This window comes from Dermacentor andersoni, chromosome 3, assembly GCF_023375885.2.
Source record: "Dermacentor andersoni chromosome 3, qqDerAnde1_hic_scaffold, whole genome shotgun sequence".
NCBI lineage: Eukaryota > Metazoa > Arthropoda > Arachnida > Ixodida > Ixodidae > Dermacentor > Dermacentor andersoni.
This window is the reverse complement of record NC_092816.1, coordinates 23,656,062-23,681,620: the sequence shown is the minus strand read 5'-3', so window position 1 is coordinate 23,681,620 and position 25,559 is coordinate 23,656,062. Positions and strand designations below refer to the sequence as shown.

The window sequence follows — 25,559 nt, the reverse complement described above, 5'->3', positions numbered from 1 at the left end:
CGAAAGAAGTAAATTTAAAATTTGGTTGGTCGTGCTTTAATTCAATGGAGTATTCTGCTGTATAAATACAAGATTCGACACGGTATCGGTTATAGCGTAGCAAACGTTTATTGGCATGTGCCTCAAGATATATATTCTAGCAACAAAAATACGTACACCAAATTTTTTTGAATTGCACAATTATTCAAACTTCCCTGTGACACTGCCACCCATAGCACTGATGTATAATGGCAATAATCACTTTTAGATGCTGCAAGGTATTTCGAGCATGCACTAAGCTGCAAACGCGGTGGTCATGAACAAAATGCTGCTATGTCGACTAGGCACTGAACCGCAACTTCGGTTGCCGACTCCTGACAAGGCGGCGCTGGTTAGGTTTAGTGGCCTCCTGAGCAGTGTGGCTAGTGGAGTGGCTGGTGAAAAGCCATTGTGAGAAGCCCACTGTCAATGTTTGCACACATAGACGTCATCGGCGACCGAGTGCAAGATCACACGGGCTAGACTGATCGCTGCAGTAGGGTAGTACAAACTTTCCGGAAGCCACGCAGCGCCAGCGATTACACTGGGACCTTCGTCGAGTCTTGTATAAAAGCTGTCGCGCTTGACCTGCAGATCAGATTTTTGGAGGTCGCCGACTCTGCTACATGTTTTTCTCAAATTCTCTGCCTCAACATATCGCAAAATGCAAACGCGTATGGGACTGCTGAAATTTCGTATTGGAGAGTATCGTAATCGTCGGTGACTTTTTTTATGACAAGAACCATAAGAGTTTCTCCATTCACATGGAGATGCTGCCTCCAGCATTTAACTGGTGTATCTATGTGAACTGCGATTTCATGTTTGTAATATACCCAGTTAGTAATAAGAACCAGCTTCAAAAGATATACCTCTGAGCGGGCTTCGGGTCTGAGGAGAAATATAGTGGTCATTCAGTAATTTGTGCTTAATTAGTTTGCTGGCAGGGCACCTTGTGTGAAGACTAATTAACTAGACACCTTCATTGTCTACTCTTTTTCGTCTTCAGTGGAACGAGTCATTAATTACCTCTTCTCTCTAGTGTTATTATCCTTCTCATCTGCCCACTTCCCATACAACCTAGTTACAACTAGAAGGCTTCATTATAAATTGCTTCTTATTGTAATCCTAGCTGCTAATTCTTCTATGTCTCTTCCTCGCAGGAGACGCCGAGCATAAACCCTATGTGACCAGCGAACCAGATGTGATCAGCATGGACCTTGATGGCACAGAAGACTTCCTCGTCTTGGGTTGTGATGGGCTCTGGGACCAACTGAGCCCTCAGGAGGTGGCTGCAAGGGTGTACCACGCAGTTCTCGACGACCCTGAGAGTGCACCCTACGTGTCCCACACACTTGTGCAGGGAGCCCGAGACCTTGGCTCATCTGACAACATCACAGCAGTGGTTGTCTTTCTGCGTGATCCTCGCGACTTTGACGCTTCAGTTATCGACGTTGCGAGCTTGGTCCCAGAGAAAACTGCTGCGAGCGAGCTTCCTACACCACCCATTGAAGATGCTAAGGAGGCCTTCAATGCAAGTGAATTTGATGCTACCAAGTTTAACAGCAATGGTTACGGAGCCCACCTGTTTGATGCTGAAGCTGTCAATTCCCATGCCTACGGGCATGCCAACGAAAGTGAAATTCTTCAGGTGGCGTCTGATGTGGTGCAAGGGACAATTGAAACGGCACTGCACAGGGTCAACGAAGATGTCATTACTGCCGGCCAAATTGTCGATCAAGTGCACCTTCTTCACACTGAAGAGAGTGGAAAGTTCCCAGATTTGCCAGAACAATTTCATGGTGCTGTCCCTGCTGATGGTGGTCTTGAGGACAAGTTTGATCAGCCTGATGGCATCTCGCATGCTGCTAATGGATATGGCGACAACATACCACTGCACCCCGCTGTGCACCACAACCCATTTGATGACGAGGGCTATGGGCACGACCTTGAGACAACCGATTGCCTTCAGAGTTCAGCAGTTGCAGCAGCTCTCGAAGAAAGTGGCACTGAAAGTGCTGAACAGTTTTCTTCCTTTGTTGAAGGAGCTAATGAGGCTAGCAACAGCCAACTCGAACTGGCTCATGAACAGACTTTCTGTACAGCGTCGAATATGACGCCGCAGTATCAGTTCGATGCTGGCTCAACAGGCCATGAATTTGAGGCCAGGCAGCCTTCACCGATTGGCCCTTGTGCGTTGCCTGAAGATCCACAGCCCGTTGCTGCAGAACTGCCCGAAGCTCCTTTGGAGCCCGAGATGTTAAGAGAGGCTGAGCTTCCAGATGAAGGAGTGGATTTGAGCACTCTTCCTGAGGATGCCCAGGAGCTGGAGGCAGCGAAAGAGCAACCTGTGTCATCGGTCGTTCAAGACGAATGCCTTAGTGCATTGCCAGAAGACCAACAGGATTTCAAACCCGCGCAGTCTGGTGATATGTCTTGTGTTGTATTGCCAGGTGCCACTGAGCAAATGGCTGCAGTGGCTGATCCCATCCTTGCAGTACAAGATGCAACTACATTGGATGTTGAACATCCAGATTACATCCACGGAGAAATCGGACAACTAGATAACATTCACAGAGAGATGCCACAGCCAGATCACGTTCACGGAGAAATGCCACAGCCAGATCACGTTCACGGAGAAATGCCACAGCCAGATCACGTTCACGGAGAAATGCCACAGCCAGATCACGTTCACGGAGAAATGCCACATCCAGACAGCATCCACGGGGAAATGCTACATCCAGACAGCATCCACGGGGAAATGCTACATCCAGACAGCATCCACGGGGAAATGCTACATCCAGACAGCATCCACGGGGAAATGCTACATCCAGACAGCATCCACGGGGAAATGCTACATCCAGACAGCATCCACGGGGAAATGCTACATCCAGACAGCATCCACGGGGAAATGCTACATCCAGACAGCATCCACGGGGAAATGCTACACCCAGACAGCATCCACGGGGAAATGCTACACCCAGACAGCATCCACGGGGAAATGCTACACCCAGACAGCATCCACGGGGAAATGCAGTCAATGCAGCCATTAGAGTCTCAGCATGCCTCTGCTGAACGCATCAAGAATGGCGCTGATACTGAAGTAGCGGCCAGTGGCCTTGGTTTTAATCAGCCTCTCAGCATCCAGTCGGACGACCTTGTGTCCATTGATCTTAACAGCTCAGCCATGCAATCACTTGCCGAGACAGGTGCAGCTCCTCGCACAGTAGATAATGCATTTGCTTCTGGGACTGTTCCAGAGCCTCATGAGGATATGAGCATTGGATATTGTGCTGAAAGTGATGCCCACCATGATCAACCTGTCGGTGAAAGATTGGAGAGCCTGGGTACAGATGATGCTGATGACACCTCTTTGGGTGGGTCTGCAGAGTCAATTGTTGAGAAAGTGGCTGCAGAACCTGTGCAGCAGGAGAGTGCAGTTCTCTTTTGTGAGCTCAAAGAAACTCCTCCTGCAGAGAGCATTCTCGACCAACAGGTTGCTGATGGTGAACAAAAAGTTGACAATCTCGGCTACAACATTCCTGTTGAGCAGGAAGTACCAGCACAAGTGTCTGATCTTGGGCCCCAAATTGAAGGTTCTGTACTTGGTGGCCAAGTTACTGAGCCTTTTGTTGAAGATTCTTTTACTGTTCCTACAACTACCGAAAGCCCACACATCTTTGAACAAATGCCCGAAGAACCCTCCTTGCTATCTGTGGACGCTCGCCTGCAGGTTCAGCCCCAGCAACCTGCAGCCACTGCCATATCTCCAATCAGTGATGTTGAAAAGCCTTGTGAACAGCCAGACGAGCAGCAGAGTGCGAGTCTCCAGCCCCAGAGTCCCATGATTGAGAAGCTTTTGGAGCAGAACTCTGCTACTCCTCAGGAGGTGCAGTGCATGAGCGAGCAAGTAAAAGCTACAGTTGACGAAACACCTGCTCCTGTTGTTGATATTGGTGCTATTCCAGAGAACATTCCGGAGGCAGATGGAGTCACGGAAGACTCCGACTCTGAGAAGGACAGTGGGTGGCAATTTGTAAAACCTGTGGAGCCAGCCATTTCACCGTCAGGGCTGTTGTCAAAAGAGGCTTGTGACACTTTGAGCCAAAGTTCTTGCACTGTTGAGGAGACCATTCATGGAGAACAGAAGGAAGCAACGTTTTCTGAACAAATTGCAAGTCCTGCTGGAGACAGTTCCATTGAGCCTAAGGCAGATGCCGTGTCTGATGTGAAGCAAGACTCATTACCCGAAACAAAAGTTGAAGTTGCAGCCACGCACACACAGGACGTATTGCCTGAACAGAAGGCTAGCACACCAAAAGTTGCTGCCACAGCAAAGTCCTCTCCAGCTGCACAGAAAACAAAACCAACTGCTAAAGCATCACCTGCTCCCAAGCCAAGGACTTCTTCCACTGACAAGCCTGCAACAAAGTCTCTCGCTACAAAAACTGAAACAGCTGCTAAGACTACGCCAGCAGCAAAGTCTCCAATGAAAAAACCTGTTGCTGGCAAACCTGCGACAGCAACTTCAACACCAAAACAGAGCAGCTCAGCACACACTGCAGCAAAGAAAGAAACAGGCCTGACCCACAGATCTGAGCCCACCAAGCCCAAATTGTCTACACTTTCTACCGATATGCCATCCAAGAAGCCAGTAGCCGCATCTTCTAGACCTGCTACTGGGACTACGAGGCCCACCTCTGCAGCCTCAAAGCCAGTAGAAAAGAGCACAGCTCCAGTGACAAAGGCAAAACCAACAGCTGCATCAGCCACAGCACCTCGTACAAGAACATCCGTCGGATCTGCAATGACGTCTGCTGGCAAGACAGAAGTTGGCACAACTGAAAAAAAACCTGCTCCTAAGCCGGCACCAACTAGGGCTCCCATTTCCAGGACTGCACCTAGAACTACGCAGCCTGCCAGCAGCAGCAGCTCTGCACCAAGAGTTGGACCAGGTGCACCAGCAAGTCGCTCGGCTGCGGCAGCAACTTCAAGGCCAGCAACATCAAGGGTTGGTAGCACCTCCACCACTGCCAAGAAGGCTGACACCAGCCCTGCAGCTGCGAAGATGTCTTCTGCGAGGGTTCCAGCCACACGAGAGGCAAAGCTCAACAAAGAGAGCACCAACCAGCAGCTGGCTGGTGCAAGACGAACAGAAACAACTCGGAGAACTGCTGCTGGCAGGACAGCTGCCACATCAAAAATGTCTGCAACGGCTGCAGCAAAAGCAACGGCAACGAGTAAGTATTCGGCTGTTAGAGCAGTTCCCAAGGGTGGCGCTGCTGCTGCTGCTGCTAAGGCCGCTGCTGCTGCTACTGATGCTGAAACCCAGAGCAAAGAAGAGTTGGCTGCCAACTGCAATGGGACGCCAGAAGAGAAGGGCACCCTGGAAGAGAAGGACAACAAGGAAGCCTGTGCACCCGGCAGTGGGCCAGTCAACCTAAGCAATGGCAGCCATCTGGAATGTGACAAGATTGCTAAAGCTGATGTCGTTGCAGACATGCCCGATGCCCCTGCTGTGGATGTGTAGTTTCACTATCTCTACTCTCTACTAGTCATTCTGCTCTGTCCTGTGCTTTTTTTTTTAATCTTGAGATGCGCAACAGTATTTTTGACAGCTCCTTTTACAACGAAAAATGCGCAGGGACAAAAAAAATGCATGCATGCTACAGAATTATAGGTACAAGGTCACTCTCAGTACGGGAAGTCTTTGGTACTTGCGCACCTCTTTTTATGCATCTTTTCATTTACACATTTGATCGGGTGCAGGTATTGACTGGTGCTTGTGCCAGGATTTTTTTTCTCCCCTGCCTATTTTACCTAGCGTAGTTGTATGCATATGCTGTCATGCCCTGTTCTGAAGTTTGTAGTTTTACTCTTCTCTCTCGATGGGAGAGAAGGTTTGCGCCCAGATGCGAGTGAATACCAAAGACTGCTTGGATGCCTTGCAAGCTTCGTTTTTCTTCTACTTTCGCAAGCCCCTCGCAGCAACTACGAAGTTGCAAAGGCATTCAGGAAGCAGCAAGACAGACTCGCTTCTCGGGCCGGTGTTATTTATTTTTGCATCAAGTGTCCTTAATGAAAGAAACGAGGGGCTTGCCTTGTTTTATGCTTGCGTGCTTGATGACTCGAGGACTTGGTTGAAATGCGATGTGTCGAGCGAAAGGAGTAAGAGGAGACATTTTGATGCATTTACCCGGCCGCGGTGCTTCCCCACTGACTTGTGGGTTGGTTTGATCTGCAGGTGAACCTGAATATAACGAAAACGCTTCCGGCTTGAAAGTATAGCCTTTCCGAATATGTACATGTACAAGATATATTAGTGAAAAATGTTTTCAGTGGTTTACCAAATTTACAGCATCGCATGTGCGAAAGATCTATATTTTGAGCGATGTAAAAGCAAAAATGTTGCTCGCTATAATCTGATACTTGTCACATCCTGCATTTTTGGTTGCTATACCAGCCAAATTTGATTCACTTATGCCAGATTTCGTTATATGAAGGTTCGGCTACTGTGAAAGCAATGTTGCTTTCTTTTTGTTCTAAACTCTTCTCTTCCAGTTGCAATTCAGCCTTCAGTCTTCTACCCGGCACTTGCTGCAGACGCGTTAGTCCTCTACACAGCTCTACAATTCTTTTTAGTGATGTGTTCAGCTTGCATGTTTTCTATGCAACATTTATAAATAAGGTGCACTGAAGTGTTCCGACCCAATAAACTCTTTGATAGCACTTTTTAATGTGGGGAGTGTCCCTTGCCTGCAATTAGGGCAATTTCATGTTGTCTACGACTTATCTATTTAAAGTATGTATTGCATCACTTTCTTTTAGGGACCTCTTTCTTTTTTCTTCTGCAATACCTTTTACACATACTTTGCTGAAATAAAAAACATTTTATGAATACACCATGTGTAGTGCCATTTTTTTCACTATGTAGTACAGCTTGGATCAAGAAAGTGCTGCATGTGCAGGTTGCTTAACTTGCTCCAGGTAACCCAAAGGGAAACTAGTGTTCTGCACAGACATAACGAAGACATGACACCGAGTAAATGTCAACACCAGTGCCACTGAGGTTGTACGAAATGACTACACTTCACTGCAATGCTAAGCACATTCCAGCGACTATTTCCTTAGCTGAAATGTCTAAATAATTACTCTAACAAAATAAAAGTGCATTTCCAAGTTTGCATAAGTCTACAAATTCATGTTTCTTTTCCCTTAACCGGGTTTTACACTTTGTGCCAGTTTATTTCAGCCAGGTTCAATTTAGCCAATTGCAAATTCTATTGGGTGTTGTTCAAGTGCTGTAAGGGATTACAGCTTGCACATTCTGTACTTTATTATTGAGTAATGTATGCACAAAGGAAGACTACTGACAATAATTTAAGAACCTGCCGAAGGTAACATTTCAAGCTGTCATCTGAGAACAAGCAAACAATAGAGGTAATCGGGCTTTACTGTACAGGCATATGTGAAAGAACCCCTGGCAATTGAAGCATAACTGGGCAACCCTTCATGAACAGTGACTGTTAATTGTTCAAGGCATAGTTGTACACAAAAATGTTGAGTAGAAGCAATACAATTGCCATCCGATGTAAAAATTGATGCCAGGCAGGAAGGGTGGAGTTGATTACGCTTGAACTTAAGTAGTGTGTTGGAGGTGGTAGTTCACGGTTGTAATAAAGCTTGGTTGCCGCCTTACGTGGCACCATATTTGCAATAACCGAATAATCGAATTTGCAGAAGCAGCTTTGCAGCTGTGGAGTGCAGGGGTAAATGTTTCAGTTCCCGCTGCCATTGCAATGTTCCGATGGTCGCTCTATCAAAATGCAGCTGCACTCCCATGTGCTAAGAGTTTGGTGAACATTCAAAGAACCTTGAGTGCTAAAATAAAGTTAAAAGCCCTCGATTAACGCCCCTTATAACCCAAGAGCTTTAAGCTGGTCTAGCTTACGTTGCACATGGTGCAGACGATGGGACAAGAGATGCAAGCACTGGAAACAACGGGACAGTGTGTCTGTCCTGTTTGTATATCTGTTCAGTCACCTCCACTGCTAACAGCATTTCTGAAAGCCTATGTGCAGATTTCAGGTGAAACGCCAAGCAAAGTTTCCACCTTACTCTACCGTAACCATTAGTAGAAGTGGGATATAAATTGTGGAAGCCTGTTGACATTTTAACAAAATGTTGATGCTGAATTCATTACTGAACTCTAGCACGCTAACTAACCTCACATGTGCAACTGCTCAATACTAACACTAGGAGGAAATGTGGCACTGGTGTAGCATGTGTTCACACCTATCACAGTAGCAAGACTGTTTAGATGACATAGTAATCATGGGCAATACATGGATTTGCCAAAACGTTTCTCCACCTTTAACTGACTTTGTGCATTGTCATGCACAAGCTGCTTTCTAAAACTTGCTGCCACACATTAAATTTGACAATAAAAAAAATAAGTTCTCTAAATTAGCCTGTCATTTCTACCATTACAAAAAAAGACAATTCAGAAAATAGAAAATTGCATAATGAGTGTAGCCTGCCAAACATCTGCGTCTCTCGACACACATATTTGGAAGAGTTGACATTTAAGTAAGCACTTGAAATTGATAAAATGTAGTCTTAAACATTACACACTCTACTGCTTTAAAGAAGCACGCGGCTGACGCACACAATTCAACCACGAAGAATAAATGAAGCGGAGTGAAATTGTAGAAAGTCCCTGTGCTCCCTATGACTGTTGGAATGGCTTTAGTGCAAGACTTCAGTAAATTGAGTATGAAGCTCTATAACTTGGCCATCTCTAAAGGTATTGTTCCTCTTTCTCAAGGTGCTCGGACTTCTGAAAGCTAGGGACTTCACTCTGAGGTGTTGTTTCTTTTGGTCTTTCTCTAATTGTAATTTCTGCCAGAGTGAAATAACGTGACATTCCACACTTGAAGGCTGCGTTTTAGTATGTAATCTGATGCTTACCGATTCAATATTTGTTTTTAAGGCAACAGACTGTGTTCTTACAAACAGAGTATGTTCACAACACAAGTGTCCATGCAGTGAGAACTTGTGGGTGCTACCCTGGACATTTTCAAGTTCCATCAGTTAGAATTCTTTATATTCTACTGCACTATTTGTAGGCAATTCTTTTCACTTTCACTAAAATGGTGGTATAATTAACACTGCTGCACAATAGTGTTCAAAGGTAATTGCACGCCTTTGCATCTGGTAAAACTGTCCATGTACCAGCTAGCTATCAAGTGCTTCACTGGCGTTCAATATTATTGGTTACAGAATTTTTAGAATTAGCAGCATAGAAAATGCACATTAAAAGCTTGTGACACCTTTGGTGGCACTGGCCGTTAATGTGGACTATAGTACATGCTAAGTGAAATAAGATTATCTGTTCTGATATCAGCTGTAAGACAACGAATTGAGTATGATGTACACAAATGTGCTTCATTTAATAAGTTTCTTGGATGACACTGAAGGCTCTCAACAAAAATATTTTCTAGATTAAGAACATTGCCATGACCAAATATACTGCTGCACTCGAAGGATGTTGTTACTGGTAAAACCGCCTAACTTTTTTATTATACATATGCAAATAAGAAATAGCAAATAAAAAAAAAATGTATTTGAGGCTTAGTACACATAACAATGGCACCACATGGCTGCAATAACGTTTAAAAAACAAGGCAACTTTTTTACAAGGATTTGACTGACTGAAGCCTCGTTTTCAACTGCTAGTTCAATAAGCAAGCAGCAGTGTCAAGAATTTGCATCAATGACAATTTATATAACTCGCAACATTTTCACTGCACTAGGAAGCTTGCAATATAATGTATCTTTGAGTAGCACAATAGTGACTGTCTGCAAACTTTTCTGTTGAAAACGTGGATTTGAAGTGAATGTCGGCAAATAAAAGAATTAACACATTGTTCTTGAGCGCCCCTGCATTTTCCTTGTACAGAGCCAAGGCGGCATTCTCGGAAAATCTCTTTCGGAGATGCATACTTTTACTGCCATGAGATTTTTTTAGACTAGTGTTGGACATGTCGATATTCAAGGGCAAGAGTGTTCCTCGCACAGTGCTAAGAAAGAGTACTTGGCATTGGAATGAGAATAATGCTGCTCATAGATGTTGATGCGTCTGGCACTAACCACTCGAAATCTCTCAGCAGTGAAAGTGTCCCCAAGATTGAAACAAGTTCATTTCTTTATGCTTTAGTGCTTGGTAGATCGGACAACTGATCTTGGTTAAAACACGTTGGCGGGCTAGTTGGTTAGAATCCATGGTAGAGTGTATAAGTGCGACTGGACGAGGACGTAGAAGGACGAGGATGTAGTGTCTGTGTATCTGTTTTTACGTCCTCGTCCAGTCGCGCTTATACACTCTACCAAGGACAACTGATCTACTGCATCTGTTGAGGTTGGCAGTGAGCTGACCACCATCACATTTTATTCCAGGATGCACATGAGGCAAGAGCAGCTGGCCAACATGCCAGCCACTCCACCACACAGAGTCAGCTGTATTAAAGCACAGTCTTGCAGCATAAAAGATGTGTCCATCTTTTTCGTCCTGCTAATGTGGCCCCACACATCCATTGACAAATCGTAGCAACATCACCGCTAAGTCACTCTGGTGAAGCCATGCTCTGGAAACCACTCGAATCACTAGACACACTGCTCGCCTTTTTCCTGCCAAAGAATCTTAGCCACCCAAGTTTGCTTTTCGTTGAACTTGTAGCAGCTATGACGTCCTGCGTGTCTTTCGGATGTGTCCTCGTGTGCACAGCTGTCGCCAGCTTCCTGGGTGCGGGCATGGTGCTCACGACGAGAGAAGCAGGGATCGCGAGCGATGCTGGGGCAGCAGGCAAGATGCAAGAGTGTGGTGCACTGACGAACAGCGAGTTTCCCTGGCACCGGACTGACTCGATCAGTTTCTTCCAGCCCCACTCGGCTAGCTTAGAAGTGTCATCGCAGAGGTTGATCTTGGAAATCATTCGGATCGTGCCCTCCAATGCACACTGCTTGATGATGACTGGTATCAGCTTCTGCTGTGCTTGCTCTGCCAAAAGGAAGTGCAATACCACCAATGTTATTGTCAGTGTAGGACAGTGTGCACCAAAGTTCACGGACCGCAGGATATGAAAAAAAAAAATTCTGAATATTTCTGCAGCATGGACACATAGGCTGACATTTGGATTTCCTGTTTGTACTAGCACTATATATGCAAACAGGATCACGTACAGTTTTACTGGCTACGGTCACAAGCTGGTTAGAAATTCAATGTTTCTTCAGATCCCACGGTCCATAAACTTCTGATGCCAACTGCACATGCTACTTTCTTGCTACCTTCATTTATGCTAACCATTAACCTATTCCACTTGCTGTTCGGATTGTTGTGGCAAAGCCTCATCAACAGGCCTTTCATGGGACTGTAAAAAAAATTTTGCAGCTGAGAAAACATAAAAGCCAAAAAGCACACAGGATAATGGCCCCACACAATATAATGGACCTTCCATCGGAATGCAATGAAGGAAGTGGAAAATCGGCAAGACTGGGAATACTATGCCAGTGTGACTCTACTACTATCAAGTCTATTTTCCCAGGATCAGCAGATTACTTTTATTATCAGAAAGGGAAAAAGATGAATAAAAAAATATGGTCCAATAGAAAATTTTTATCCAAGCACACAAGCAGTTATACAAACCTGGTAAAGATGAAAACAATGTAGAAAAAGACAGAGAAGAAGCAAAACAGAGCGGCTCAATTCTTGTTAATCATGAGCATATAAAGCCAATAGGCAATGAAGTCAAGAAAAGCATAGACCAGTTACAAGAACATATATGTAGCATATGGTTGCATTCATGGCAAATAGTTGTAGCAAAGCACATCGCCATATACAGTCAAATCTCATTGCTACGAACCCCACATTAACGAATTTCTCAAATTTACGAATATGTTACATATCCCCACCAGATTGCCTATATTTTCCATGTAAAAATATTTCAGAACTATGAATTTCAATACAGCACATATATCAGGATAAGACACATAGTTTATTTTTCTTTTTATAACCGAGGAACATCAGTATTACGAATTCGGCTAAAAGTAACAGTGCTGCAACTCTCGCGTGAAGCAGAAACTGTGAGTGCAGTAGCCATCATCATCACCATGTCGAGTGCCAACTGCTTCACCACAAACTTCACCAAGAACTTCATGACAAAGGTTTGGCGATGTTCGCATGAGATCCAACGATGAATCCAGCTAGCGACGACGCCAAGAAGAAGCGAAAGCAGTTTTCGCTGCAGGATAAATTGGACGTATTGCAGAAAATTGATGCAGGGAAAAGCAAATTGACGTGTGCAGACAGCGTGGCATTGCTCCATCGACTGTCACTACCATGTTGAAAGACCGAGACAAGATTGTCAAGCTTCACCGGGAATCGCAACTCGCGCCTACGAGGAAATGGCTGTGACTGGGAAAATTTCCAAATGTGGACCAAGCTGTTCTCACATGGTTCAAAGATGCCAGACTGCAAAACGTTCCCGTGTCTGGCCCAATGCTCCACGAAAATGCCCGTGAATTTGCCAATGCACTTGAAATAACTGGGTTCGATGCCAGTGCGGGTAAGCTTTTTTGTTTCCGCCAATGGAACGGAATAACTGGGCAGGTAGTCTCGGGCGGAAAAGGAATAGGCTGCTGATAGAGAAGCCGTGCATTCCTGGTGCAATGATCGTTTTCTAGAGGTGGATAAATTGTACTCTGAAGACGATATTTTCAACGCAGATGAGACCGGACGTTTTTATCAGCTCCTGCCAGACCGGATGATGCACCTCAAAGGGCAGCAGTGAAAAGGAGGGAAGAAGTCGCATCTTTGGGTGACAGTCCTGTTCTGCTGCAATGCAACAGGCATGAAGAAAATTAAACCGCTCGTCATCGGCAAGTACGCAAAGCCTCACTGCATGAAAAACATCATGTCGTTACCATATGACTACCGCACCAACAAACGAGCCTGGATGACCAGAGAACTCTTTTCTGAGTGGCTCACCAAACTCGACGGCCAAATGAGAAGGGATGACCGAAGAATTCTACTGGTTGTCGACAACTGCTCTGCTCACATTGTGAATGTTCACTTTGTGAATGTTCACTTGACGCACATTCGCTTGGAGTTTCTGCCACCATACAACACGTCCTTGTTACAACTTCTAGACCAGGGCATTATAAAGTGTGTGAAAGCAGAATTTCGTAAGTGCACTGAGCAGCTGTTGATTATCAACCTACGCCTAAAGCAGCCGACTGCAATCAATATTCGTCAGGCAGCGGAAATGCTCACAGGAGCTTGGTGGAACTTGAAGGCGTCCACCATTAGCAACTGCTGGCGAAAAGCAGGGCTTGTCAAAGCACCTGTTCAGCTTGAAAATGACCTGAAGGTAACCGACAACAACCCAGGAGACCTGTGGACCGAGGTTGTGGAACTGCTGCCCGCCATCTCTTCCTTCGACGCCTACATGGAGAGCGACAGCGCAGCACTAACAGCGGCAGACCTGACAACCGAAGAGATTGTTAACTGCACTCGTGGCCTCTCCAGTGATGATGACCCGAAGGAAGACTACTGTGGGTCACCGAACAGAGAAGATGAGATTCTTCATAAAGCAGCGTTAAAGTGAAACATCTTTATTTAAGAGTATGCTTGTCTGCACACACATCTACTGCCAAGGTATGTCATTTTCATTCCAAGGTTTGTCCACTGGCTTATAACCGCAAGTTTTTCATTACAACGATATTTCAATATAACGAACGATTTTCGGCAGTCCCGTGTGATTCGTTATATCAAGATTTGACTGTACAGCAGCCTGAACATTCAATCTAAGATGTCCCTGTCAACCACTCACGTCTTAACATCATCCAATCGTTTATTTCTTGGGCCACATTCCTCTGCACTAAGAAACTGAAAGGTCCGAAGTAACCACTATCTGTGGCTAACCTGCATTGGAAAGTATAGAAAATTGTGGGCCAACCAAAGTGTTTGAGATTTCTATTAATTATGATCGGAATTGTGCTGTATTGGAGTTTGAATTACTGTGAACCTACTATAGCAGCCCTTTACTCCCATAGTGTTGCACTGCCATTATTTTGACGCTGCATTGTATTCATTATCCAGTCAGTGGCAAACATATCAAAGGTCAAGGTCTACCAGCCTGATATAGATACACCGACTTGTTGCTGTGGTCAGCAGTGTGTGCTGTTTTGAATACACCACTGACATGCACATATTAAGACATGGCAGGTATGTTGATTTGTACATATAGAAAACCTGGCCTCTGGCGTCTGAAAACTCACCAATGTTTATGCTTTCGATGAACCTTTGCTGCACACGACACTCTTGTGACCGGAGGAAGTCGGGTGAAAACACAATTATGGTTTTATTGCACCTGGAATGATAAAAACACACACATACAGAAAGAAAAGGTAAAATTAGACCTAAACTACTGCTACAAAAGCTGCACAAGGTCATGTGAAGTAGCTTCCTCACTCATGCAGTAAGTAGTATTCTCCCTCTAGCAAACACAGCTTTTCATCAAATAGTAATGATTTGCATGTGAACTGTCTAATTAGCACACGTGATGATCTATTCTCCATAATTTTTGTGTAAACATAAAAATAATCACATATCTTCTTTATGTGTGCAGTGCTCACAGAATGAAGTGTGCCAATTTAGGACTAGCTCAACCACATGCTTTCGTTTTCAGCGTCTGCAGTTATTGTAACATCGCCATAATTTTGGCTCGTATATTTAGATTTGAGCCTGCATCACCTTTAGTTACGAGATTCTTAGCGACAGGACATGGTACTCTGAAGTGATTGCACATATGGAGTTATCTGCCTAATGTTTTCCCATTGTGTTTCATTCTGTGAGCACTACACATGCCCTTATTTCGATGACCAAGAAACACTCAGTGAATTAGATCAACACTGTAAAAGGCCATACTGAGTGCTTCAGGGAAAACCTTAAGGCACTAAATTGGTAAGTCTAATGTTCAGAAGCTGCACAGAGGACTATGAAGCATGCCATAGTGCTGTAGTGGAGAGCTCCAAAATGATTTCGACCACTTGCAGTTCTTTAGTGTGTCCCTAAAACACAGTATACGAGTAGGGCCCTTCGTTTTCAGATAAAACCCAATAATGCCCCATTTTTACACCTGGAACAAATTTTCTAAAAATCTGGTTAAACCCTATTTATTCCCAAAGTTTGTCCTTTTGTAAAAGACAAAAAATGTAGATGTTGGAAAACTAATGAGCACTGCCCATCTTGTGTGAGCACGTAGTCAAGACATATATATTAGCAATATTATTCATATGAATATGATATATGATTCCTTTTCACAAAACATTTGGGCAAAAACAGGCATATATAACATACTCAATGGTAACTGGCTTTCAACTGAACGAAAGCTGGTTCACGTCTTTGGTAGTCACGTTTACATGAATACGACAATGGTCCATAGCACCGCATTTGCAGCCCATAGTGTACCTGTAGATGGTGGTAATGTGCTAGGAAGCGAACCCAGCATTGACGTTGCTATGGATTATGAACAATAGCTGTGCCATTGAGAGGACATTTATTCAAGTAAGTTTGTCTAGCCACTTGCAAGCAACTCTTTTTGTCATTGCATGTCCCAGTCAGTAATTTCACTTGTGCCCAAAAAGTCCATTTGGGTCCAAGAAGAGAACGCTGCATGTGTTAATAGTTTGTAGATGTTACCAGGAAAATTCCATACTTTGGGTTGCCAGAAAGCAAGAACCCCAATTTAGCCATGGTTTTTCTCTTAAAGAATAACACGCAATTTGTACCCCAAAATTTAAAAAAGATAGAAAACTCACGAACAAAAGACCCCATATATGAATAATTCTATCATTCTAAAGGCAGTGCACTTGTTTACATATGGATGAACACTAAATCACACAAACACAAGCGCTGAACTGCAAGTGAAGGTTTATTCCTCTCCAACTTGACAGCGTTCCCAGCTTATGTGTTTTGGGATGCCATGTGGAAAAGTGCTGTCATGGGAGTGGCTGTTCTAGTTAATGTTTTCCCGAACTACATTTTTTTTTTGCAGTACACAAGAATGTTAACTGGAACACTGAAGCATTTTGCTGTCCATTTCGAGGAGATATCTTTTAAAACTGGAGTAAGGCACAAGATTACTAGCACATGAGTGCACTTTGCCTACTGGCTAGCCTCAATATTGCAGTTACAACATATTCTGTAATGCTGCCAAGGTGTGAATTAGTAAATTTCTTAAATATATTGTCCTATACTAATTATGTGCTACTAAGATCTTGATGTCTGCCGCTAAGAGTAATGAGTTGCCTAAAATATTGGATCCAAATTTGCTGTACTATGTTTAAAAATCACTCCAAATCTTCCCTGAAACACCCGGTATTGAACTTGCAGCTAATCATTACAATGCCTCGATTTCAGCCACACTGCCCTTAAACAGTAAAACTGCAACGAAAGATAAACTGCAACGCAAAATAGATAAACTGCAATGCGACCTGAATCAGCATAAGATATTTGATGCCACATGCTGCTTTAGGCTAAGCCATTTTAGCACTTACCCGAGTTGCCTCACTCAAAGCTAGATAAGTAGTTTGCCTCAGACACTTGCATCTGTGTAGCCAGCTAGTGCATTTTGGAAGCCATATTAATTAAGCACAAATGCATATGCAAATGTAGTGCAGACTGACAGAACTTGCCTAGTCAACCTATGCCTCTTGACCACTGACTGCAGCTTTTTTTTGTGTCTGAAATAGTCAACAAATTGCTTTGCTTGGCTGCTTGAATTGGTTGAAATCAACTGCAATGCTTTCCTAGATACACACAAAAAGAAATTTATGCTTATAGGCAGGACAGCTTACCATTTCTCCATGAGTTCATAAAATGTAGAGTACTGAAGGACGCCTGCTTTTAGATCTCTCTTGGGCAAGAATAGACGTAGACCCAAAGATTCCAATTTGTTGACCAGCACCTCAACAAAGGGCCAATCTTCCGATGTATAGCAGACAAATGCATCATAGACTGGTATCCCTGAATGTGAATTTGGGTGTGTTAGAACTTTTCTTACACTTAGTGGGCATAAAAAATATACTAATTTCACTTACTCATTGATGACTTGTCTATTGGACCTTGAACAAGATCTGAAAATGTACAACAATGTGATAAGTTCTTTTCTTTGGACCTACATAAACTATCTACAATGATATAGCTTGTGAAAGTATTATGGTCATCTGCTGACACACTACATCTATAAACCCAATAACTATAAAGAGAATGAACAATTTACTAGTTGACAGTATATGTGTTCATGATTCATGAACAAGTACTGCAGCAATTGCACTAAACTGGTGGCGTTTAACTATGAAGAGCAAAGACAAATTACAATACACACATGTCCTTATCTTGGGTCACAACTTATACCGACTTCTGTTACATGGTGTGGCCAACACCATGCTTTGCTGCTGCTCTTACTAACTAGCCATCTTGAGCTACTGTGATAACATGAAGTGCATATGGCGACGACGACAACAACAGCAACTACAAAATAATTATTAGCTTTGACTTGCAGATGAATTTGCTTCCTGTTTTTACAATCCAGAACAATAGTACTATGCCTTACACTACCTTTATTAAGAGGCCATAGCAATGTGCATTAGTACGAATGTCCACTAACCTGAATGGCCACCAGATTGCTTTTTTCGGTGGAATTCTATGTCTTGACCTGAAAGATAACATTCATTCAGTAAAATAAATAAATTCTCCGAGATTTCAAATCACAAGAATCAGAAAGCTCATTTTAGTAAAGCAACAAAAAGTGCACTAACTGAAGGTATGTGCTTATTGAAGCCATACTGCCTTGCTTAGGCTAATTTTACCATTGAGGGCTTTCTTCAGTGTGTGCATACACAAGTTCTCATGAATTTTCAACTTATACATTTCTCTCAGTGAGTGTGTTTACTAAATATAATGAAAAGCTTATCTAAGAGTCCTCACTGAAGACTCGGCAAACTTCAAACTTACACAACTATCACTTGAAAAGTGAGATACTTTATTTCTTGTGATTTTCTTGATCTAGGACAGAAGGTGCTCATTGACAGGCCCCGGTTAATTTATGACATCGATTTCTAAATGATTTTCCAATTCTGCAGCAGCCATACTCATACCAGCTAGCACAGGCTGAAAATCCTTAATACTACCACCTCAGGAAACAACTTCAGCACCCTTATTTCTTTGTAAAATGAATACATAGTAAAAAAAACGATAACAAAAAACAGCACAGACATGAGATACCATATGTGGCAGACACTTTCTTATACATGGTCTCCCCATTGTCTATGTCATCGTGCTACTCAAGTTAAATGCAGTGCACGAACAGACTGATTTCATCACGCTCAGAGAACATGCATAGTGCGCCTACTGGCGCCATAATGACAGTAGTCTTCACTCCTTTCCTACTGTAACTCCTCGATGCTGAGGAGAACTATACTTTTGTTTTCTAAGCTGTTCCGATTTTTTCACGCCAGGCAGTGAGTTTTTAATGCGCTCCGAAGTTTTGCAATTGTCAAAGTAGAAAACAAGAATGGTTGCCTCTGGGAGTGGAGTGCGCGCTTCAACAGATCGCAGATGTGATTCAGCTGCTCTGCGAGTGATTTTATCGATGTATCAAGCAGTAGAGAGTCTTAGGATGCTGCCTATTCGTCAGACTTTGACTCTGATAGCGACAACACAAACCAGCCTGGAACATCCAAGGCCGCAGCCCGGCACGCCCAACACTAGTACTTGCAGTTAAATTTTTGTAGTGGAATACCTATTCAATGAAAAATTTTGATTTTTTTGGAAATAGTGCCTCATAATTCTATCTCATAATTTTTGTTAGATATTTCTCTTAGTAGACACAAACGTGTCTTTACAAACTTCGTTCAATTTTATCCCTCAATCCTGATTCTGGCAATCTATCTTTTTTTTTTTACATATATCTCGTGAATAAGTCTATTATGCATGAAAATTACATTCATTCTGCTTTTTGTTTATGTATTACATAAAATATTGAGTGCAGTAGTTTCATCAGAAATAAAGTCTGGTGTAACCTTCGAAAAACAAATATTTTTCCCATGGTTGGGAAAGAATTAAGACAACATTGTGGGGAATGCCGAGAAAAAGGCATTGTGGAACTTTCCACTGAAATTTTGGGGACATTGGGCAGTGCATCTCCTCGATTCCACTCCTAATGTGGAATCTTTCTACTCTCACCTCCCTGCCTTCGGTCCTGCTTGTTAAGGGACAAACACAACATGCTTTGTACCATATGGTTGCCCTTCAGCCAGCTAAGGATTACTACTACGTACCGGCATGCTCTCAGGTAGCGGGGTGCCACAGTGAAAGTCGTGTAAAAGTGGTCTATTTTACAAACATCATGTTCCACTGTATTCTACATCGCTTTTTTTTTTTTTTGGCACTAGAAGCCTGACGCATTAGCATAGCAGCTCTGGTGTCCTTTTGAAATAATGACCACTGTTAACAATGATACAACGGTTGCGACATACATGCAGAGAATGAAACAAAACTTTTCGATTCAACAGTAGCACAGAACTGCAAAGGAAATCCAGATAAGTTTCTGAGAAAGAAAACTTCGCAACTGAAGCATGGACTGGAGGTGGTCAGGGGTTTGATCCCTAGATCAGGATAAATATTTCTTCAACTGTGAAGCTTTCTTTTTGAGAAACCCATACGGGTTTAATTTGTAACTTTGTGCTATCCTAGGGTGGATGGCAATTTTCCCCTTTTATCAAATTTCCTCCACCTTGTAGGTTTTCTTAGAACTAATTTGATCCACGCTATGATAATGAAAAATTAGCATCAGTTACTTACGCAGCTCTGCTCTGGTGTCTTCAATAACGTCGTATCTCTCAAGGCACATAAGGTGCTGCATAAGCCGGCCGACAGTTGCCAGGTGCTGGCCCGACCGTGCATCCCACTGTTCCAGGAGAGATGCTGTGGGGCTTTTTCCTTGTTCCTTCAGCAGCTCCACCTCGTCACAGCTAAGGCCCACCAGCAGTGCCAACCCTCGCCAATCACGATGTCCTGACGGCCCCAGAAGCAGCTGTGGCACATCAAGGCGCATGGCAAGTATGGCACGACACTTCAGACCGACTGCACTGATCGGAATGTCTTGGAAGTCGTTTGGTGCGAGCTCGGTAGAGCTCGGCTCGGGGAGTCGCGGGTAAGCCATAATCGGCCTGTCAGGCATCAATGCCCCAATAGAAACGGAACAGATTTCCAGCGCTATGATGTGGTGCATGGCAGGTTTCTGCCTCCGCATGCAACTTTTGATAGGCTACGTAGGGACATCCCTGCTGTGCGTCGTAACCTGAAGAGATAAGTAACTGAAATGGCTCCTGAAACAAAAGAAAGAACACATATAGGATAATGCTGAATTCATTTTTAATCTTTCCAACAGTTATTAAGGAATAAATAGGTAACTGCAACCACCCCAACCCTCGAATTAAATTCCACAATTCTGTCCAGTAAACCACAAACTGCTTCTGTAATGTACGAGTTAGGTCCTAATGTTCAAGTCCAAGACTGACATCTGCTAGACATCACGGACAGGTATGTTTTTGTCAGACACATACAGGATGTCTTGAGCATGTCACTTTGACTTAAGAATGAGACAGCCCATAGATTTCATCACATAATATCTAACGTATATTGTAACAACTTGACGTATAGACATTTTTTGATCCACACATGAATTTTTATCCTCCCAGAGGCGTTATTCTCCAGTTTCTCTACAATGTAATTCTGTTTTCTCATTTGTTTAAATTATAATCCAAAACTATTGTGTTGACAGCTCCTCTGTAAATCTGCTTTGTCTTTTCTGACAGAATTTACCTTTAGAACTATTGCTAATTCAATATGGCACTTGTGCCTGGCGGAAAGCTTAGAAGAACAGGCACACTGCACTTCTTCGTTCGAGCGCACGTGCACATACGTTAGCACATGATGCATATGATCTTGCTGTGTGGCCGTTCTGCCTGTTGCACCTATCACACAACGTCCAGTGCAAACGTAATATTCATTGTAGCCAACATTCTGCAAGAGGACCTGATATGATGGGCAGTTATGCATGTCCGTGGCAGTCACAGCCGACTACCTATTGTTACATTTGGCATATTCACCAAAGCACGGACTCCATGGCAATTGTGGTATCGATGCCAAATGACATTTATCTGAGTCAACCTGAACACTGCAGAGATGCTGAAAAATCCGGCACTCCTATAAGAGGGTGCTTTTCTATTATAGTTAAGTGACTTGCCCATGACATCACTGAAGCTGTCTTTGGAGGCATGTGTTATTCAAGGTGCGAGCTAAATGCTGAAGAAGGGGTGCGTGCGTATTCACCAAGCTGCCCATGCCGACTGCATTCAAGAGGCTGCTAATTACTATCACGAAGTGTTGCGCATCATATCAGCCTGTCAAGCCAGTCAAGAAGTGGTTGGGAATTTTGGGGGATGGCTTCTGGCAGCTTGCGTTGTTCACTATCCAAGTCATCAAAGGGACAATGCAATGAGTACAGAGTGCTCTCCCAGAATTACTTAGCATGCTCGGTCATTGTGCAGAAGCGCTTCATTGTATCTGCGTGCTGCAATGTAACATGTGCTGTGCTTGCATGCCCTGCAAGTATGAGCTTGCCCTTACCTGTTCTGCTATGTAAATAAACCCCTTGGTTCGTTTCTCCAACCTCTTGTCCTCACAACTGATCACGAAGAAGTAACTCTCATCCAGAAAGCATGGACAACGGTGCAGGCCAGCTGCCCGTTTCGAGACGAACCAGCAGCATAGGCTAGAGTGTGACCCTCTGTCTGGCGCCTGACTCCCGAGACCACAACTCCCAAACCCTACACTATGCAATGTAAATCTGACGTGCCTGCCCTATATACAGGATGTTTGTAGTAAGCTTCAAATATCCAGGTGTTACATATGGACATTTCTGCAACACGATTTGGCCGTTTGTAGGTCGTGGGAATGTTTATCTTTAGTAACATGAGTAAAAAAGAATGTGTAACACAAAAAGAAAAAGAATGTGTAACACGTCGGCAGTCGCTCAGTGGCCGTTGCGTTCTGGAGTGCGAGGTCGGGGGTTCGATCACAGGCCGCAGTGGCCACATTCCGATAGGAAAGGAACGCAAGAACGCTCGTGTACCACGTGCTTCGATATGTTAAATTAGATACAGACATAAGATAGATCAGGCTAGGTGACGCAAGCCGCACCCAACCGTTGGGGGACACAAACTCCCTTGTGGGTCCTTCACGCTAATTTGTGCTCGCTCTGGTTCTTTCGTACGCCCGGTGGTCTGCGACTCCCAACGCTTTGGTGCAGCTTTAGCCGCCTAACCTAAACCTCTTTATTAATTATATATATATAGTACTCTAAGCGGCACAAATTAATCCGGCGGCTCTACTACAGCGCCCCTCGTAACCCACTGCGAAAGTTCTCTACGTTAATATCCATAATTTAATTTAGACTACTTTAATGGCTATATTTATGCGATGCATTACGAAAATGTGTGTCAGATGCCCAAGGAATGATACGGTATATATTTAACAAACTTAGGACACCCTTGAACGAAACAAATCAAAACATTGTTTCTTTGGGAATGAGCGACACTAAAAACAAAGAAACGTAATGAACATATTCGGGGAAAGCATCCGGACGACATCAAAAAGTCCGAGTCGAGCGACCTGCTTGTGATGGGTAAATCCCTGGGAAAACCGGATGCTCGTCCAAAATTGCTGCTGTGAACAATCGCTGCCAAGACCGGCACGATAAACTGGTATGCATAATTTAAACTAGATAATGGATCCGAATCACATCGACGGCCCCTGTCACTGCTCCAAGTGGGCGACTTTCGTTTTAGGAACAGCTAGAAATTAGCCGCGTCCGACAAGCGTCGAAAGCGATCGGAGTACTACTAACTACAATTGCATCGAGTTGACGGTAGATAGGATCGAACACAAAAGAACGTGCAGAACCACTGATTGCATTTTTTTCTTTATCACCACGCACGAAAACGACAGAGTATCCTGAAAGCGGCCGTCCCAAACGGAAGGCGCGTTTGCCGTGTAATATGTGTCACGCACGGTCGCAATCTCAACAGTTACAAAACTACACATACCTGAAGTCCGCAGAAGCTGTCACTGGGAAATGAGCTCGAACTTTGCAAGTTTGAAAACTTATTAAAACAAAGCAACAGGTGCCTGAAGCGGCCGCGGAAACGCTACGGAAATTCCGTCGGCAGCCCGCCAGCAACCCACTACCGCTGTTGCGCGTTGTTCACGTCACACTTTTCAAGCCACATGATGCTAATCTTCTGAGCTATTCAAACAAATTGTATTTGTTTGAAGTTACGTATTCACTTTTATATTATGTTGAAAACTGTTTATTTGTAAGAAAAACTTGAAAAATTACCAAATGAAGTCAGTAATTTGGCGCTGCCATCGCTTGAAGCAGACGATACAAAGACAACGTGACGCTAGGCTAGGTGTGGTATTGCGCTTTGAATCAATCTCAAGTAAATCTTCATTCCAAAGGGTTTATTTTTCCCTCAAGGCGCATAAGTTGCCTCTATAACGCTGTAAGCTAACTCTCCCGCCTAAACCACTCGCTTGTACGTGCTCGAACTTAGCGCAAAGCTAACAAAAACGGAGCTTCTTTTTTTCTAAGTACAGCTTTACAGTTCTTTATGCTATGTTTGACTGGACGCTTTCGTGCGCTTTAAAGAGCTTTCCATGGATGGCGCTTTCGCGGTGCTTCAGTTTCAGAGATCTGTTCGGGAGATGGCCGAAGTGGTGGTCGCGCGAACGCTATATAGCCTTTCGTCACTTGCTGCCGCTTCTAGTTTCGCTTCTGTTTCCAATTGTGTGTTTCGGTGGTGATGTATTGTCTGTCAGTATACTGTCGTTGTAAATGTCATCATGTTGGTGGCGTTGTTTGATGTGGGGTGGTTTCGCCCGGTGAAAAGCTTCGCGCTGAAGCGTTTCGGCGTCTCATACTAGTAAGAAGTTTCCCATGCGCTTCTGCTATGCCCACGGCTGCTCCATCGGCCACACGCCTATTGATGCTGGTGCTCAATATATATATATATATATATATATATATATATATATATATTTTGCACCGCGACGCCGACACGTTTATATATGGAAACACATGCTACGCCTAAAGGAAGAATGCGTCACAGATAAGACCGAAGTGTGTACACGAACGTCACGTTAAGGACGACGGCCGGTATTTTTAAGCGTTATTCTTGAAAGAAAAATATATTGATTTCGCGCGGGAAATATGAATGCTGGTTCCCGGCGCACTTCCCCTAACTAATTTTCCCCAGTCTTCATGAACACATCTCGAAGCCGTGAAATGTGATGTAAAAGCGAAGTTCACCAATTATAGAAAGAGCTCGAGTGCCGACAGGCATTTCGGCGGAAGTTTGCAATGCGCTTCATGAAGGCATCAAACCATTTGTGCTTGGAATATTGTTGTGTTCGAAAGATGCGCTACTGACTGTGATCAACAAGCCCAAGACCGTGACTTTGCCTTCTGTAATGGGAAAGTTTGGATTTATTGGAGACGATGCCACACGGCAACGCTGTGTGGATTGTTTTACATAAGGGAACTCGTAGGTGGGCGTTTTTTGAGTTATGGAAACTGTTGTTCTTGAAGAGAATCGCACCAATTTGCTGCATGAAAGGCTACAACCCACGAAATGCTATTTATAGCGGCTATATTCTACCCTCATAACTGTAATTCAAGTCATCCCTAGAAAAGCAGATGGCTTGAAGATTACGCCCGGGTGTGCATAACATAAAGCCAAACAAACAGGGAGGTGCACAGTACACACAGAAGTGTGTGAAACGTTATCTCCATCTGCAGTGGCAACTTCCTTCGAGCAAGCCTCCAAACACAACCCTCAAACGGCACCAGAAACATCTATGGGAAACATATATGGTGAAGAAAAAGGTCTGTGGCTTGAAATGAACGTGATTCCCAACCCCTACACGCATCTTCGCAGAGATGGGAAGTCGTTCAAAGCAATCCTGAGATATGGGAAGTCGTCCAAAACCATCCTGAGATATTCACCATTATTGAATGCGCACAAAATTAAGAATTTATTCGTCACACATTTGAGTGAATCCTGTTTCCCGCGATTTATTCTGGTCAGGCTAGAGAAACTATTTGTGAGTAGTGTATTTGGACGCGATGATTTCTAAACCTTGGCATGCCCAATCAAGCTTTATATGGTCATGAACGTGCACCTGAAAAATAAATAAATAAAAAACAATAAGACGATCGTAAGAGATGATGTGCACACAACCCACCAGAACAAAGGCAAATTACCTTGAAAAAAAAGAAAGGTTGCTCAAGTAAATAAAAGTCGTCACAATGTTCGTTGTCAGTTTTGTTTGTCGAAAAGCAACTAGGCTATTCACC

General features: G+C 43.7%; 2 protein-coding genes across 2 annotated transcripts in view; one reads left to right on the top strand and one right to left on the bottom strand.

The window, feature by feature from the left end:
* LOC126518892 (uncharacterized) overlaps positions 1 to 6,915 on the top strand; it is a 97,535-nt gene extending 90,620 nt beyond the window's left edge. The window contains exon 7 of the mRNA XM_050168555.3: positions 1,179 to 6,915. Coding sequence (XP_050024512.2) covers positions 1,179 to 5,545 — 4,367 coding nt within the window. The 3' untranslated portion in view covers positions 5,546 to 6,915. The remainder of the gene's footprint in view (positions 1 to 1,178) is intronic.
* Positions 6,916 to 10,428: 3,513 nt separating this feature from the next.
* Positions 10,429 to 23,403, bottom strand: Myd88 (myeloid differentiation primary response protein MyD88). The gene is made up of 7 exons (XM_050168551.3): positions 23,248 to 23,403; positions 19,940 to 20,466; positions 17,745 to 17,792; positions 17,176 to 17,211; positions 16,933 to 17,101; positions 14,353 to 14,444; positions 10,429 to 11,074 (listed from the first exon to the last, which is right to left on the bottom strand). The coding sequence occupies exons 2-7, from the start codon at positions 20,388 to 20,390 to the stop codon at positions 10,641 to 10,643; spliced, it is 1,230 nt and encodes a 409-aa protein (XP_050024508.2). The 5' UTR covers positions 20,391 to 20,466; positions 23,248 to 23,403; the 3' UTR covers positions 10,429 to 10,640.
* Between the last annotated feature and the right edge of the window lie 2,156 nt (positions 23,404 to 25,559).

What these genes read in the sequence shown, in the direction of transcription:
- Myd88 (XM_050168551.3), bottom strand. Translation starts at nt 20,390, where the DNA reads ATGCGGAGGCAGAAACCTGCCATGCACCACATCATAGCGCTGGAAATC. An exon ending in GCAATCTGGTGGCCATTCAG is followed by an intron (nt 17,212 to 17,744) that starts GTTAGTGGACAT and finishes GTACATTTTCAG; the next exon opens with ATCTTGTTCAAGGTCCAATA. An exon ending in CATCGAAAGCATAAACATTG is followed by an intron (nt 11,075 to 14,352) that starts GTGAGTTTTCAG and finishes TCCTTTTGGCAG; the next exon opens with AGCAAGCACAGCAGAAGCTG.